This window comes from Cherax quadricarinatus, chromosome 4, assembly GCF_038502225.1.
Source record: "Cherax quadricarinatus isolate ZL_2023a chromosome 4, ASM3850222v1, whole genome shotgun sequence".
Taxonomy (NCBI): domain Eukaryota; kingdom Metazoa; phylum Arthropoda; class Malacostraca; order Decapoda; family Parastacidae; genus Cherax; species Cherax quadricarinatus.
The window spans coordinates 67,322,107-67,339,508 of NC_091295.1; the positions used below are offsets into that span (position 1 = coordinate 67,322,107).

A 17,402-nucleotide genomic window follows, 5' to 3' on the forward strand; every position below is an offset into this window, starting at 1 on the left:
ATATGAAAATAACCGGTTTCCCTGAATCCCTTCACTAAATATTACCCTGCTCACACTCCAACAGATCGTCAGGTCCCAAGTATCATTCGTCTCCATTCACTATCTAACACGCTCATGCACGCTTGCTGGAAGTCCAAGCCCCTCACCCACAAAACCTCCTTTACCCCCTCTTTCCAACCCTTTCGAGGACGACCCCTACCCCTCTTTCCTTCCCCTATAGATTTATATGCTTTCCATGTCATTCTACTTTGATCCATTCTCTCTAAATGACCAAACCACCTCAACAACCTCTCTTCTGCCCTCTGACTAATGCTTTTATTAACTCCACACCTCCTAATTTCCACACTCCGAATTTTCTGCATAATATTTACACCACACATTGCCCTTAGACAGGACATCTCCACTGCCTCCAACCGTCTCCTCGCTGCTGCATTTACCACCCAAGCTTCACATCCATATAAGAGTGTTGGTACTACTATACTTTCATACATTCCCTTCTTTGTCTCCATAGATAACGTTTTTTGACTCCACATATACCTCAACGCACCACTCGCCTTTTTTCCCTCATCAATTCTATGATTAACTTCATCCTTCATAAATCCATCCGCCGACACGTCAACTCCCAAGTATCTGAAAACATTCACTTCTTCCATACTCCTCCTCCCCAATTTGATATCCAATTTGTCTTTATCTAAATCATTTGATACCCTCATCACCTTACTCTTTTCTATGTTCACTTTCAACTTCCTACCTTTACACACATTCTCAAACTCATCCACTAACCTTTGCAATTTTTCTTTAGAATCTCCCATAAGCACAGTATCATCAGCAAAAAGTAACTGTGTCAATTCCCATTTTGAATTTGATTCCCCATAATTTAATCCCACCCCTCTCCCGAACACCCTAGCATTTACTTCTTTTACAACCCCATCTATAAATATATTAAACAACCATGGTGACATTACACATCCCTGTCTAAGACCTACTTTTACCAGGAAGTATTCTCCCTCTCTTCTACACACCCTAACCTGAGCCTCACTATCCTCATAAAAGCTCTTTACAGAATTTAGTAACTTACCACCTATTCCATATACTTGCAACATCTGCCACATTGCTCCTCTATCCACTCTATCATATGCCTTTTCTAAATCCATAAATGCAATAAAAACTTCCCTACCTTTATCTAAATACTGTTCACATATATGCTTCAATGTAAACACTTGATCTACACATCCCCTACCCACTCTGAAGCCTCCTTGCTCGTCCGCAATTCTACATTCTGTCTTACCTCTAATTCTTTCAATTATAACCCTACCGTATACTTTTCCTGGTATACTCAGTAAACTTATTCCTCTATAATTTTTACAATCTCTTTTGTCCCCTTTCCCTTTATATAAAGTGACTATACATGCTCTCCGCCAATCCCTAGGTACCTTCCCCTCTTTCATACATTTATTAAACAAAAGTACCAACCACTCCAACACTATATCCCCCCCTGCTTTTAACATTTCTGTCATGATCCCATCAGTTCCAGCTGCTTTACCCCCTTTCATTCTACGTAATGCCTCACGTACCTCCACCACACTTACATTCTGCTCTTCTTCACTCCTAAAAGATGGTATACCTCCCTGGCCAGTGCATGAAATTACCGCCTCCCTTTCTTCCTTAACATTTAAAAGTTCCTCAAAATATTCTCGCCATCTACCTAATACCTCCCTCTCCCCATCTACTAACTCCCCTACTCTGTTTTTAACTGACAAATCCATACTTTCCCTAGGCTTTCTTAACTTGTTTAACTCACTCCTAATTTTTTTCTTATTTTCATTAAAATTTCTTGACAGTGCCTCTCCCACTCTTTAATCTGCTCTCCTTTTGCACTCTCTCACCACTCTCTTCACCTTTCTTTTACTCTCCATATACTCTGCTTTTCTTATAACACTTCTGCTTTGTAAAAACCTCTCGTAAGCTACCTTTTTCTCTTTTATCACACCCTTTACTTCATCATTCCACCAATCACTCCTCTTTCCTCCTGCCCCCACCCTCCTATAACCACAAACTTCTGCCCCACATTCTAATACTGCATTTTTAAAACTATATATATATATATATATATATTATATATATATATATATATATTTTATATATATAATATATATATATATATATATATATATATATATATATATATATATATATATATATATATATATATATATATATATATATATATATATATTATATATATATATATTTTAAAATATTATAAATAATAAAATTTAATAATTGAAAAGAGAAAAATGAAGAAAAAAAAAGTGTGAAAAAAAGAATAGGATAAAACAGAAAAAAAGGGCCTAAAAAAAAATATAAAAAACAAAAGAAAAAGAAAAAAGGGAAAAATAAAAAAGAAAAAATAAAAACCCCAAAAAAAAAAAAAAATTTATATTTATATATATATATATTTAACCCCCTTCCCCACAGGGGTGCCCAAAAAAAAAACCCCAAAAAAATACATCATCATTCCAACATTTCCACCAACCCACATTTCCTTTTTTTGCAGGTTAGAATACAACAGTTTAAACATAAAATATAAGATACAAACATACCCCTAAAATCCCACATTTTCTTTTCTTTTCAACAAGTCAGCCATCTCCCACCCAGGCAGGGTGACCTGAAAAAGAAACACTAAGTATAGTTACTATTTACTTATTATCTTATCTCATTTTAATTAGTACTATGTATTAGGATTAGTCTCCCCAAAATGTCTCGGCATGATAGTGGCTATCTTTGTACTTAGCAAATCAAAATTGTAATTACACACTAGCCTTTACAAAGAAATAAACTTAATCTTATCATTCACACTATCACTGTCTTGCCAGAGGCACGCAGATACGAGTTTAGATCTCTCTCCAAACAGCAAATATTCCAAAACCCCTTATTTGTATTTTTTAACGGTAGTACAGCCTCTCCTCACTGAATGACGGAGTTCCGTTCCTAAGACAACATCGGTATCGAATTCGTCGCTAAGCAAGGAGTACACTATAATCGTAGTGGGTTTGTTTCAACCATCTTTGATTATTGTTTTAATGTCACCTTTGCATCATTTATAACATTTTTAGTATATTTTTAAATGTTGATAGTGTACTGTATATTGTAATAAACAGGCCAGAGGAAATCAGCTCGAATATACATGTACGTTACTTAGGTATGCATACTGGTCAGAGAGCCCATCGTAAATCCAGGTCGTCGGTAAACGAGTATGTCACTAAGTGAGGAGAGGCTGTATTGGCATGCCTCTTGCAAGACAGTGATGGAGTGTATTAATATTAGTAGAATTACCGACAATATGTTAAGAAAAAGAGCACAAGTACAACTAATGTGACGTTTTATGGTGGCAACGTTTTACTGTCCAGGAGCTTTGTCAAGCTTGCCAAAGCTCCTGGAGAGCGAAATGTTGCTACAATATAATGTCACATTAGTTGCACTTGTCCTTTTACTTAACAGTGATGGAGAGATGAGGAAAGTGTTAAAAAAATTATATATTAATATATTTATTAAAATTTGTTTTTAATGCACCAGCCATCTCCCACCAAGGTAGGGTGACCCGAAAAAGAAGAAACAAAAGCTTTTGTTCGTTTTACATTTAGTAATTTCCAGAGCATTTTAGTCGCCTCTTACAACATGCATGGTTTACACAGGAAGGATTCTATACTTTCCCATAGAGACAAATGGGTTTTGGGACTTGACAAGCTGTTGGAGTGTGAGCAGGATAATATCTTGTGACGGGATTCAGGAAAACAAGTTAAGCGGACTCGAGTCCTGGAGATGAAACGTATAGTGCCTGCACTCTAAAGGAGGGGTTTGGGATATTTGCTGTTTAGAGGGACATTTAAACTGTCATATCCGCACTCCTCTGGCAAGACAGTGATAGTGTGAATGATGGTTAAAACATTTCTTTTTTGGGTTACCCTGCCTCAGTGACACGGATAGCGTGTTGAAATAAAAAATATGTACACATTTTTTTTTTTTTAACAAGTCGGCCGTCTCCCACCGAGGCAGGGTGACCCAAAAAGAAAGAAAATCCCCAAAAAGAAAATACTTTCATCATCATTCAACACTTTCACCTCACTCACACATAATCACTGTTTTTGCAGAGGTGCTCAGAATACAACAGTTTAGAAGCATATATGTATAAAGATGCACAACATATCCTTCCAAACTGCTAATATCCCAAACCCCTCCTTTAGAGTGCAGGCATTGTACTTCCCATTTCCAGGACTCAAGTCCGGCTATAAAAATAACCGGTTTCCCTGAATATTACCCTGCTCACACTCCAACAGATCGTCAGGTCCCAAATACCATTCGTCTCCATTCACCTGTCGAGCACACTCATGCATAAATGCTGCAAGTCCAAGCCCCTCGCCCACAAAACCTCCCTTACCCCTTCCTTCCAACCTTTTTGAGGACGACCCCTACCCCGCCTTCCTTCCCCTACAGATTTATACGCTCTCCATGTCATTCTACTTTGATCCATTCTCTCTAAATGACCAAACCACCTCAACAACCCCTCTTCAGCCCTCTGACTAATACTTTTATTAACTCCACACCTCCAAATTTCCACACTCCATTTATATACTGTATTACTATATTCAAAATTTGTACCCGCTAGTACAGTATGAAGAGGAATTCACAAACACAACTTATGGTGATTCAGATTTTATTCTAAGTGATTCATACATAATTAGCACTATTTAATGCACCTTTGTACTGACAAGTCAAGTGCTAGTAGTTTCTCCTGTCGAGTTGATTAAAAAATACAGCTTATAACTGTCTAAATTTTAGGGTCGAGATCCATTAAGAGGCTCTTTAGGATTTCAATATCTATCAATAAAATTAAAATTTATTATAAGCACTGTCATAATAGTTTATAAAAAATTACCATTAATTATTCACTTAACTCAAGAAGCATCAATCCACATTTTAATGAATCTTCACCCCAACAATGGAGTAAAATTTAAGTATGAGCCATAATTACCTTTATCAATCCTTTTAATGCCCCGTATAACCTTAATCCAAAGAAAATACTCATAACATCAGAATCACCAAGAAAAGACAAAATCACAATGATTCACAATTAACGAAGATGCACTGCACTTTGTATAGAGAGAGAGAGTGGGAGAAAGAATGTGGGGAGAGAATAATATAATCAAATTAACCACTAAATCTGAAAGGAAGAATGGAAAAATGAAACAGAATGAGAAAGAATGAAACTAATGCAGCACTGCACTGTGCTACTAGAGAATGAGAGAGAGAATGGATGGAAAGCAAATGGGAATAATAATCAAATTAAGCATTAAACCTGAAAGAGGGAGAGAAAAGAGAATGGAAGAGACTGGGACAGAGAGAGAGAGAGAGAGAGAGAGAGAGAATGAGAAGCAGTACTGTGTGACTTTTGGGTTTAGCACTTAACTTGATTAGTATATTATTAAGAGAGAGAATGATGGGGAGAGAATGTGGGCCATCAGAGGGGAGATCAGCAATGAAAAACTTCTGGCCAATATATTTCTAAAAGAATGAAATTCTGATAATTTGGAAGAAAACTGAGCTTACTGCCAGCTTCTAAGCACATAAGACTGCTTTAATTTGCAATTAGCAATATTATGCATAACTAACAGGCAATACAGATGTAAACACGTACTTGCATTACTCAAGGTGTTAAAATCTGAGACTTATACTTATCTGCTAACTTGCACAGGCATGGCTGCAAAGGAGCACTAATAAAAGTTCCAAGTCCAGAATATTTCAACTGATGACTCGCCAAAAATAAATTTACTAAACTTACCAAATCGTGTGGGGTCAACAAACAGCATAAAAAATAAGACTTGCAACTTCAAAACTGCAGGATACAAATATGTAAAACCAATTTTAAATTGTCCCAAAAGAATGCTCCAAACTGTATTTGAGGACTTAGCAAACAACTGAAACAGGTACATTCTTTCTTAATTTATTTTTAAAATAAATTTAATATACATTTTAGCCTTTTCCCAAAAATACATAAGAAAGAAAATACTAAACCTAAAAATATAATTTAGGATGATCTCCTAACTACTGTAGTTGGTGCCTAACTACACTCCAAAGTAATCATTTGTCTTTCATCAGTGATCCACTATTTCTGCCATGACAAGTAAGAAATTAATCAAAGAGAATTAGAAAAGCCTTTGGAAGATATTACTCACCAATAAAACATTTGAAGAATAACATTCTAATAATAAACTAGCAAAATGAGGCATTGTTTATGTTACTTTAACAACCTTACATGGAACTGTTTTTACACAATTTCTCCAATGGTGATTATTATTGATAGAAGGTCATATAACACTGCTGCTGGCACATGATTAATACAAAACTCAACATGTTACTAAAAGTCATGGCTTTATTTATAATCAACTGAGCCATCAATACAAAAGATTTCAGGCAATGTTATTTTATGTCACACTAGCATAACGGAAGGAAGAAATTGGACTGAATTCCATACTGAGTGAACTTTATCTGAAAGCCAGTCATTAGCTTATTTTTTTGCCCTATAATACATCTTCAATAAGAAAAACAAGGTGATCTTTTTCCTCATCTCTTCATTGTTTGGTTTCTTTAACATAAAACTTTAAATCCATTTCAATACTAAACTGTCATGTTACTGAGTCATGATTTCAAGTGACTAAGTGACTCCTCATTCTTGCATTACAAAATTTGCTTAAAATAAATTAGCAGACAACAGAGTTGAATGTCTAATCAAACCTAAAAATGTAATTTCTTGGCAACCAAAAACTTGCAGTGACGAGACCTATGAATGTACTAATTCACTTCCCTACACAAGCCCAATGTCATCCTGAACAGACCTCCACAGGTCTGGTTTTAAAATCCTTAAATTTGAATAAGGCTGGAATTCTTGTTTTTTCATGACCTTACACATACAGAAAATATATTTACTATATACATACTGGGCACACTGCTTATCTTTAATAATTTTTTTGCTTGCTAAATCATTTTAAAATACTTATTTGCATTTCATATCATGTAAACTACTTCAGACATTGTGGTAGGAGTTACATGGGCAGTTGTTCTTGTAAACCATCATCTAGAGCCTGCTATACTAGCCTTGTCACACACTTATGTATACAAAGAACCAGATTAGGCTTATATTTAAAGATGATACCTTATGAATTTATGTATAATAACCTTATGTCTAAGACTCACACTTTCTGATCAGGTTAAGCTCTAAGCCAAACTGGTTGTCATAACACCGTAGGCTTAAACTTACCGATCCGGTCACATAACTTGAAGTTGATGTTATGTCCATGTTTCAGTGCTACCAATTTTTTTGTCTTAACATCTTGAGCCATTTCCAAGTTATCATCTAAGCTTCAAAAATACACCTTAATCGAACACACAATATCTTAGATCCAAAGATACCAATCTCGTCGTACAGTTGAAGCCGTGATTAAGTACTAACTAGGGCTCATACTCGCCGATCTTTTAGAAACACTTGGCATTCCTTTCTGGCTCAGCTTTTTGTTAATGGACTTGTGTTTTCCTTCCCTCTTTTTCCGGCCTCCTCTTGAGAACCTTCAACTGAAAGATAAAGCAGGGAGGGAGCTGGTCAACTTTCATACTGTTTTACTGAGTTGGCCCTACTACAACTGACCACTTTTCCACTAATTAAACCCTAATCCCCAAACATTCATTGATGCCAATAAAAAAAATCTCCAATGAATACTCCAGTACAAAGTCAATTGTCACACTTCAAAATTTTACACTTTTAGGCTGGCTATGCAAAAAGAGCCATGAAAATAGTTTACATGTAATTGGCAAATGCTTATCAGGCTTTGTCTTGGAGGGTACAGGAGTCAACTGTTTGTTGTTGCAGAAAGTACAATGAACCTCAAATGACAGCATTACATACAAAAATATTTTCACCTTTGCTGCCTTGTACATGCAATGAATAATCACCGAACACATGCAAAATATTTATATTTGCTTAAAGCCTATGAGCTAGGACCACATCATATTTCAAATGGGAAGCGTGAGGAGTCACAATACTATAATTCACCTTTATTAACTCTACTTTGACCAAGTTTGAATTCATAAGAGTGATTTCGATCACTACAATTCTCTGAGGAAAATATGTACAATGCTATTTACATAAAAGTTTATTAAATCATTCAATGATTAGTTATTAGCATGGCTAATTAAAGATAACAATCTCATATTATTCGTTTAATTCAGAATATCGAGATTTATTTTTTTTAGTAATAATCTATACAAAAGTGCCACAACAAATACTGTACATTTATCAAATTGTTTTGTACTTGAATCAAGACCTTATATGACCATCTGTATTTTTACCCCGTTTAGACTCAGATCCATTGCAAGATATTTGTGCTCAAATATACACTCTTTTGAATTTAATGGTACAGGGCTTTAAAATATCTCTTCATGTGATGTACTGTATTCCATTAGGAATCTTACAAGTCTTGAAGCTTTTTTCCATAACATTTGGACAGTCCATTCATATTGGTAAGGAACAAATATTTACATTACAATATGAAGTAGCCAAGTGTAAAAGGCTTCTTAAAAATATCTGGTAGGTGGATTACAATGGACCGACTATATGCCGTAAAAACCTGAAGAGATGCCACAGACGTACCATGATGCTTCCCATTATTTAAGCCTACTTACTATGATGGGTTGGGTCACGAACCAATGAGATCTTACTCTCCTCTGTGATGCCAGACTTATGACAAGCTTCATCAAATTCGGCCACTTTCTCAGCAAACATTGTGTCCCATTCTTGACTTTCAGGAACCACAAACAGCAACTGTCAATGATATTAACGTTAATTTCAACTTGTCAGAATGCAAGTTTTGGGGTGAAGTACAAGATACTTTTCTGCCTTGAGTTACCAGCTTCAATTATGCATTAAATGATCTGTTTTAAAGTAGCTATCCTGATGAAAATTAATGGAAAATTCGAAGAAAATGCATAGAGGAAAGATCAGCAAGATTTAGCCAGTAATATAACAGGATAAGAAATATATATTATATACATGAAAAGAATGAAAAAGTCCAACTGAAGCATTAAGCATGAAAACTAAAAAAAAAAAAAATTAAAGATGGAAACTTTGCAGAATTATCAACCTAAAAGACTTATTTATTAACAAATTGTCACAAAATTACCAGCCATGGCTGCCAAACTACAGTAATGCCTGTTATATTTGTTGGGAAGTACCAAACCCTTGGGAAAATGAGAGGCAATCAGGTTTGATCTGAAGGGAGGGAGGATATAGCATCAAGCTAATAACATTAATTTCATCCTTGATCCAGATTAACTGTGTCCTTGAAACACAGATTGCTGGTAAATGGTAGAGATTGGTTCAATGTTCAGCACTTGAAAAAGGAGTACATACATGAAGCTCCTATAAATGTCTCAATATTAAAAGAGAAGTGCTAAACTCACAGGGGTCATACAACACCTGAGGAACAGGAGGCAAGAAAGGAAAAAGGGTAGCTCCAATCCCTTGGATCAAAAGCCCTTCATCAGCATCAGGGCACCACTTCTTTGAAGAAAAGTCTCTATAGGCAACCTAAGGTGGCAGTTTGACATAAGATAGCTGTCCACATTAACAGTTCACCGACTGTTTATATTTGTAACTGGGGCATTTTGGCATACCATAACATTAGTCTCTAATAAACATACTATTATACGTACATGACAAAACTGAATTTGTACTTCAAATACAGACTTTTACTAAGTCTCGCAGAAATATTTCAGTTGCAGCTGTGGCCCTGAAGAAAAGGTCAAAGACGAGAAATTTTTTTTTTTATAATTTCTAGATGACCCCCCACATGGGATTCAAATTGCCTTCTACTGCTACTTGCAGACTGTTGAACTTTAAAGTGATTTCTTTAAAATTGCCCTAACCCAGATGCAGCACATACATTTATTTTATGCAAATTCCATTCTTTACTTTAAATTTTATTTCACAAACTTCAATAACAGCAACAAGACAAATTTCATGTTTCCAGATGCCTATATAAATATGTAAGAAATGGATAATTAAGAATTCCCAATGTTCCAATTTACAACTCAGATTAAAATGCACTTTGATCTATACATACACAAATAAAACAAAAACAAGCACTTTTTGGCTAATTATAATTAAAGGGGGATACAATGACAAGACTGCCTAACATGTACATATATCCATTACTTGTCTCTCAAAGTAGGAGCATCATAATGTCTTGAGGGCTAACACAATGGTCATATAAAAGTACAGAACATCTCCCTATACTATATATGCAGCATATCAATTTCATTTCTGTAATTCTTCAAAATATGAGAAGGGAAACTTGGATGCTGACCATGAACAATGTTATCAAAACTTGTATGTACAGTGTGCATATGATGCCACACTTCACTGATATCACTATACTATCAGTCAGCTTAAACCTCAAGTCAGTCAGTGATCCACGTCTTCCCCTAAGCACGTTCTATATATCATACTGTATAGTATTTGTGGTATGGAATGCTAGCATTGACATGGTATGTCATCTAGTTTATCATATTATTTGGTAGTAGCCTAAAAAATGGTGGTATTTATTTGAATTTCAGGTGATAATACAATTGTGGAATGCATCCTGAAAACAGTAATGCCTGTTGCTTTTGTGTGCTCTGGGATAGTATAAAAAAAATATGCCTGGTTATCTGGTTTATTATTTTATTGAATAGCAGCAAAAAAAAGTAGCACAGTGAATAATGGGTAACAGTTCAAAAAATTTGCATCCCATATATCATTCTTGTTTATGTAGCCAGTTTCATTGTTATTTTGAGTTATCCTAAATAATATTAGTGTAAGAAAAAGAATGAATCAGTACAAGATGGATTTTTAAATATAATATGACAGATACATAAACAAAATGCAGTGATAGGAATTTTTTTTACCCAGGCTGAACTTATTGCATTAGAATACCATCGACAATAGTTTTCCTTACTAGCTATTCCCTTATGTTCTACATCAAATTTCTTCCTAAGATGGAAAGACAGGCAAACTGCCAATAAATTTGTTATCCACTAAACTTAATGTACCTTAACATAATCAGTTTTCATAAATGATTCTTCAGGGTATTAGCAGAGCATAAAACAATCATGTCATCAAAGCAAAAAAAATTTAATATATGAAGAATGTTGCTGAGTAAACCACACACAGACTGTATGGGTAATACAAATGAATAACCCACGGTCAACAGTACTGGAAATATGTATAATTATTTCTGAGCGACCTAAGACCCTCCTCAGGTGTTGAGAAATTATTTGGGAAGGACCCTGGTAATATGTAAACACATGAGGTGTATCTGAGAAAGAAACACTACAGAGAACCACAGGCCCATGCTGGACAGGTTCTACTTGCATCAAACCTTATTCAAACCTATGTCCGACATGTTTTAAAGCTACCCAAGAAAAGCATCTGTCAGAGTGATCATACATCTGCCACTCTACTGTCAAACAACTATTGACCACATTGATCATATCTAGCTAAAAGTAGGAAATACTTGTTTGCTTAACCCTTTCAGGGTCCGTCCCGTAGATCTACGGCTTTACGTTCAGGGTCCAAACCGTAGATCTACGCCATGAGCTCAGCTCACTCTGATAAACTGTGAGTGGTACATTTGGGCCTAGATATGAGAGAATACATCTATGTGGTATGTGTGCACCACATAAAACAGATCCTGCAGCACACTGTGTATAATGAGAGAAAAAAATGAAATCATGATTTTTCGATTAAAACAGCAACTTTGCAGTGTTTTTTCGTATGTTTTTTATAGTTGTATTTGCGATTTCTTGGTCTCATTTGATAGAATGGAAGACATATTACAGAAATAGAGATGATTTTGATTGGTTTTAGCAATGGAAATGGATTGAAACTGAGCTCAAAGTAGCAGAAATGTTAAATTTTTGCCGATATTCAAGAGTAAACAAACGACCTCACACGTCTAATACACGTCAGCTGGTGGGTCTAATATACATTCACAAATATGGTGATGATATTTATACAATTATTACAGTATTGCATAACAGTAAATCTTCTATTTTTTGGTGTGAATAAAAATTCATTATGTGAATAAAAAATCAAAATGGAATTTATTTGTAAAGCCTCAAAACATAACTAATGAACAGAGGAAATGTTAGTTTAGTGCCAGGAATGCCTACATTGTTCATTCTGGACCCTATTTTGAAATTGGAATATTTTGAACTTTGTGTTAAATTGGCCAAATTAACAATTTCCGATCACTTTATTTGGAGTTGAAACAGTTGACTTGGCGATTTCTTGTGCTCAATCGATAGAATAGAAGTAATACTAGTGAAATAGCTAAGAATTTGGTTGATTGGAATAATGTAATTGGCCTAAAATGGGAGTCAAAGTCAGCAAAATCGCCGATTCGTAAATATCGCTGACACATCAAAATTCGCAAGAGCAGAATTTCGTCAATTTTCCACCAAATTTCGTACTTTTTGTTTTATTACCTTCACAAAAAGATTCTCTACGATTTCATAAGAAAAAATAATTTTTTTTTTTTGAAAATTCTTGGACACTGGTGCGTGACTCCAGATTTGGGCCTTGGACCCTGAAAGGGTTAAAAGAGCTGCAGCTGCTTGAGCACAATGACAGGTATTTTCCTTGGGTAGCTTTAAAATATGTTGGACAAAGGTCTGAGTGAGGTTTGATCCAAGTCGAACCAGCCTAGCATGAGCCTGCTGTTGGTCTCTGCAGTGGTTCTTTCTAGAGTGCACTTGATTTGGCTGAATATATAAGGGCTCCCTCCAAACTCCTTTCTTAGTGCCAGAGGACGGTCTTGGGTAGACAAACTATTCATGTTTTTTCTGTACCAATGAATGTGGATTATTCAAGTGAAAAAGTCGAGTAAGATTAAGATAAAGCAAAGTAAGCTTTATTTTGTTTTATAATTAGTTACATACCCACCCTACTTGCTCAAATCTTATAGGTTAATTATGCAAGGTATGCAATAACTAACATAGTTATGCAGTATTTTGAAATACTAAGTAACCTGGTACAATATTTATTACTTTTGGATTGATGAAGGATATCAGACTGTATTTGGATTGAATTTTGAACATGTCACTTTTTATAACTGAATCAGATATTCAGTAATTATATCGGTCAAATCTCAAAAAGTTATAAATTACAATGTAGCTTAAAGACATTTTATAATACAAAAATCTGACCACTACAAATCAGGCTGGAATGACAAAACGAGAGAAGACTGCTCTTGATAGCTAATGTAAAAACCAAGTACCTAGTTTATGAGATGTGCTAATGTTATTAATCAATCTCGATATTCATCATAAAGAATACTTCAGATTGTTCCAAAGACCTGGTTCTCAGTTACTTACGTTCATTTTGTTAAAAACCATCCCATTCGTGTGTATAACTAGTCAATTTAACTGGCAAGTACCGAGTGCAAACAAAAGAGAATATGCATTGGATAAAATCAGAGCACACACTATAGTTGGCATCAGAATGCATGTGTGTGTAGGTGTAAGTGCATGTGTATGTGTGTGTATTATGTAAAGTGTTGGATGAATGGTAAGGCTGCCTACAAAGATGAGGGGAAAAAATACACACTCAAGACAAGCCTTTATGTACACACTTCACTCGACAAATTTCATCAAGTCAGTTAAAGGACCCCAAAATGTGCTTATAACATCAAAACTAAATTACAGAAACTTTCAAGCATTTTTCCTTTGTATCTTTTGAACTCTTCTGATTTAGATTTATCCATGCTGTTCATGAAAGATTGCTGATGTGTTTCAAAAGTAACGTGAGTGCCAAGCAAATCGACAGTCTGAGAAATCATTGTGTTAATGCCTCATGACATTCTAAACTATAAAACTTATTGCACCCATCCAGATATAAGCTATAGATGCCTGCACACACACACAGCAACAAATGTCAGTATAGGCATCTACATTATTCATTGATTGGGGAAGCAATAAACATTATGTAGGTTATATTGTACCTCAAGAGTATTAACACAAAGATTCAAGAACATGGATATGAATACACAAACACACACACGCTTATGAACACATAACAATAATGTATATGTCATCTATCATGACAAAGATGATTACGAGAACAGCTTGTAACAATGTCAAGTTATCGAAGAGTAACACCAAAACCAAAGAAAATGCTTAGAAGTCGCTGTAATACAGTTTCAACATCACAGAATAAGACCAAATGGCATATGACACCTCTCCACCTCTTACTAAACCACTAAACCTTTTATCATTGGCTTAAACATCTTCAGTCTCCAACCCCTTACCTTTGATTCTTCATTCTCTCCTCTTGCAATGGCTTACTTAATTTCACATTTAAGAGTGTGAGCAATATTTGTGTGTGTGTGTGTGTGTGTGTGTGTGTGTGTGTGTGTGTGTGTGTGTGTGTGTGTGTGTGTGTGTGTGTGTGTGTGTGTGTGTGTGTAAGCAGTGTGTGTGTATGTGTGTATGAGCAGTGTGTGTGTGTGTGTGTATGAGCAGTGTGTGTGTGTATGTAGTGTGTGTGTGTGTGTGTGTGTGTGTGTGTGTGTGTGTGTGTGTGTGTGTGTGTGTGTGTGAGTGTGTGTGCACTGTGTGTGTGCACTGTGTGTGTGCACTGTGTGTGTGTGCACTGTGTATGTGTGCACTGTGTATGTGTGCACTGTGTATGTGTGCACTGTGTATGTGTGCACTGTGTATGTGTGCACTGTGTAGGTGTGCACTGTGTATGTGTGCACTGTGTATGTGTGCACTGTGTATGTGTGCACTGTGTGTGTGTGTGAGCACTGTGTGCAGTGTGTGTGAGCACTGTGTGCAGTGTGTGTGTGCAGTGTGTGTGTGTGTAGTGTGTGTGCAGTGTGTGTGTGCAGTGTATGTGTGCAGTGTGTGTGCAGTGTGTGTGTGTGCAGTGTGTGTGTGCAGTGTGTGTGTGTGTGCAGTGTGTGTGTGTGCAGTGTGTGTGTGTGCAGTGTGTGTGTGTGCAGTGTGTGTGTGCAGTGTGTGTGTGTGCAGTGTGTGTGTGCAGTGTGTGTGTGCAGTGTGTGTGTGCAGTGTATGTGTGTGTGTGTGTATGTGGAGTGTGTGTGTGTGCATTGCGTGTGTGTGCAGTGTGTGTGTGTGCAGTGTGTGTGTGTGCAGTGTGTGTGTGTGCAGTGTGTGTGTGTGCAGTGTGTGTGTGCAGTGTGTGTGTGCAGTGTGCAGTGTGTGTGTGCACTGTGTGTGTGCAGTGTGTGTGTGCAGTGTGTGTGTGTGTGTTTGTGTGTGTGTGTGTGTGTGTGTGTGTGTGTGTGTGTGTGTGTGTGTGTGTGTGTGCTCACTGTGTGTTCACTGTGTGTGTGCACTGTGTGTGCACTGTGTGTGTGCACTGTGTGTGTGCACACTGAGTGTGCACTGTGTGTGTGTGAACTGTGTGTGCACTGTGTGTGTGTGCACTGTGTGTGCACTGTGTATGTGTGTGTGTGCACTGTGTGTATGTGTGTGCGCACTGTGTGTGCACTGTGTGTGTGCACTGAGTGTGCACTGTGTGTGTGTGTGCACTGTGTGTACAGTGTATGTGTGCACTGTGAGTGTATGCAGTGTATGTGTGTACTGTGTGTGTATGCAGTATGTGTGCACTGTGTGTGTGTGTGTGTGTGTGTGTGTGTGTGTATGCAGTGTATGTGTGCACTGTGTGTGTGTATGCAGTGCATGTGTGCAGTGTGTGCGTGAGTGTGCAGTGTGTGTGTGTGTGTGTGTGTGTGTGTGTGTGTGTGTGTGTGTGTGTGTGTGTGTGTGTGTGTGTGTGTGTGTGTGTGTATTCAGTGTATGTGTGCAGTGTGTGTGTGTATGCAGTGTATGTGTGCACTGTGTGCAGTGTATGTGTTCAGTGTGTGTGTGTGTATGCAGTGTATGTGTGCACTGTGTGTGTGTGTCCAGTGTATGTGTGCAGTGTGTGTATGCAGTGTATGTGTGCACTGTGTGTGTATGCAGTGTATGTGTGCACTGTGTGTGTATGCAGTGTATGTGTGCACTGTGTATGCAGTGCATGTGTGCAGTGTATGTGTGCAGTGTGTGTGTGTGTATGCAGTGTGTGTGCACTGTGTAAGCAGTGTGTGTGTGCACTGTGTATGCAGTGTGTGTGTGTGCACTGTGTGCAGTGTATGTGTGCACTGTGTGTGTGTGTCCAGTGTATGTGTGCAGTGTGTGTACAGTGTATGTGTGCAGTGTGTGTACAGTGTATGTGTGCACTGTGTGTGTACAGTGTATGTGTGCACTGTGTGTGTGCACTGTGTGTGTACAGTGTATGTGTGCACTAAGTGTGTACAGTGTATGTGTGCACTGCATGTGTGTACAGTGTGTGTGTGTGTGCACTGTGTGTGTACAGTGCATGTGTGCACTGTGTGTGTGTACATTGCATGTGTGCACTGTGTAGTATATGTGTGCACTGTGTGTGTGCACTGTGTCCAGTGTATGTGTGCAGTGTGTGTACAGTGTGTGTGTGCACTGTGTGTGTACAGTGTATGTGTGCACTGTGTGTGTGTACAGTGTATGTGTGCACTGTGTGTGTGTACAGTGCATGTGTGCACTGTGTACAGTGTGTGTGTGCACTGTGTGTGTACAGTGTATGTGTGCACTGTGTGTGTACAGTGTATGTGTGCACTGTGTGTAGTGTGTGCGCAGTGTGTGTACAGTGTATGTGTGCATTGTGTGTGTACAGTGTATGTGTGCACTGTGTGTACAATGTGTGCACTGTGTGTGCATACAGTGTGTGCATACAGTGTGTGCACTGTGTGCATACAGTGTGTGTACAGTGTATGTGTGCACTGTGTGTGCATACAGTGTGTGCACTGTGTGTGCATACAGTGTGCACTGTGTGTGCATACAGTGTGCACTGTGTGCATACAGTGTGTGTACAGTGTATGTGTGCACTTTGTGTACAGTGTAAGTGTGCACTGTGTGTGTACAGTGCATGTGTGCACTGTGTGAGTACAGTGCATGTGCGTGTGTACAGGACACTGTGTCAGTAGTGTGTGTGTGCACTGTGTGTGTACAGTGCATGTGTGCACTGTGTGTGTACAGTGCATGTGTGCACTGTGTGTGTACAGTGCATGTGTGCACTGTGTGTACAGTGCATGTGTGCACTGTGTGTGTGTACATTGCATGTGTGCACTATCTACAGTGTGTGCACTGTGTGTGTAGTGTATGTGTGCAGTGTGTGCACTGTGTGTGTGTGCAGTGTATGTGTGCACTGTGTGTACAGTGTATGTGTGCACTGTGTGTACAATGTGTGCACTGTGTGTGTACAGTGTATGTGT

The 17,402-nt window shown here is 37.5% G+C and overlaps 1 protein-coding gene across 5 annotated transcripts in view; it reads right to left on the reverse strand.

Moving 5' to 3' along the window:
* Positions 1–4,697: 4,697 nt before the first annotated feature.
* Positions 4,698–17,402, reverse strand: part of LOC128684457 (hepatoma-derived growth factor-related protein 2) — an 82,481-nt gene continuing 69,776 nt past the window's right edge. For 2 of the 5 annotated variants that reach the window (XM_053770629.2, XM_053770628.2), the window contains exons 13-14: positions 8,734–8,872; positions 4,698–7,626 (exon numbers count right to left, since the gene is read on the reverse strand). In XM_053770629.2, the coding sequence (XP_053626604.2) occupies positions 7,559–7,626; positions 8,734–8,872 (207 nt within the window). In that variant the 3' untranslated portion in view covers positions 4,698–7,558. The remainder of the gene's footprint in view (positions 7,627–8,733; positions 8,873–17,402) is intronic. The other 3 variants (XM_053770631.2, XM_053770630.2, XM_053770632.2) reach the window with 3 other exon arrangements.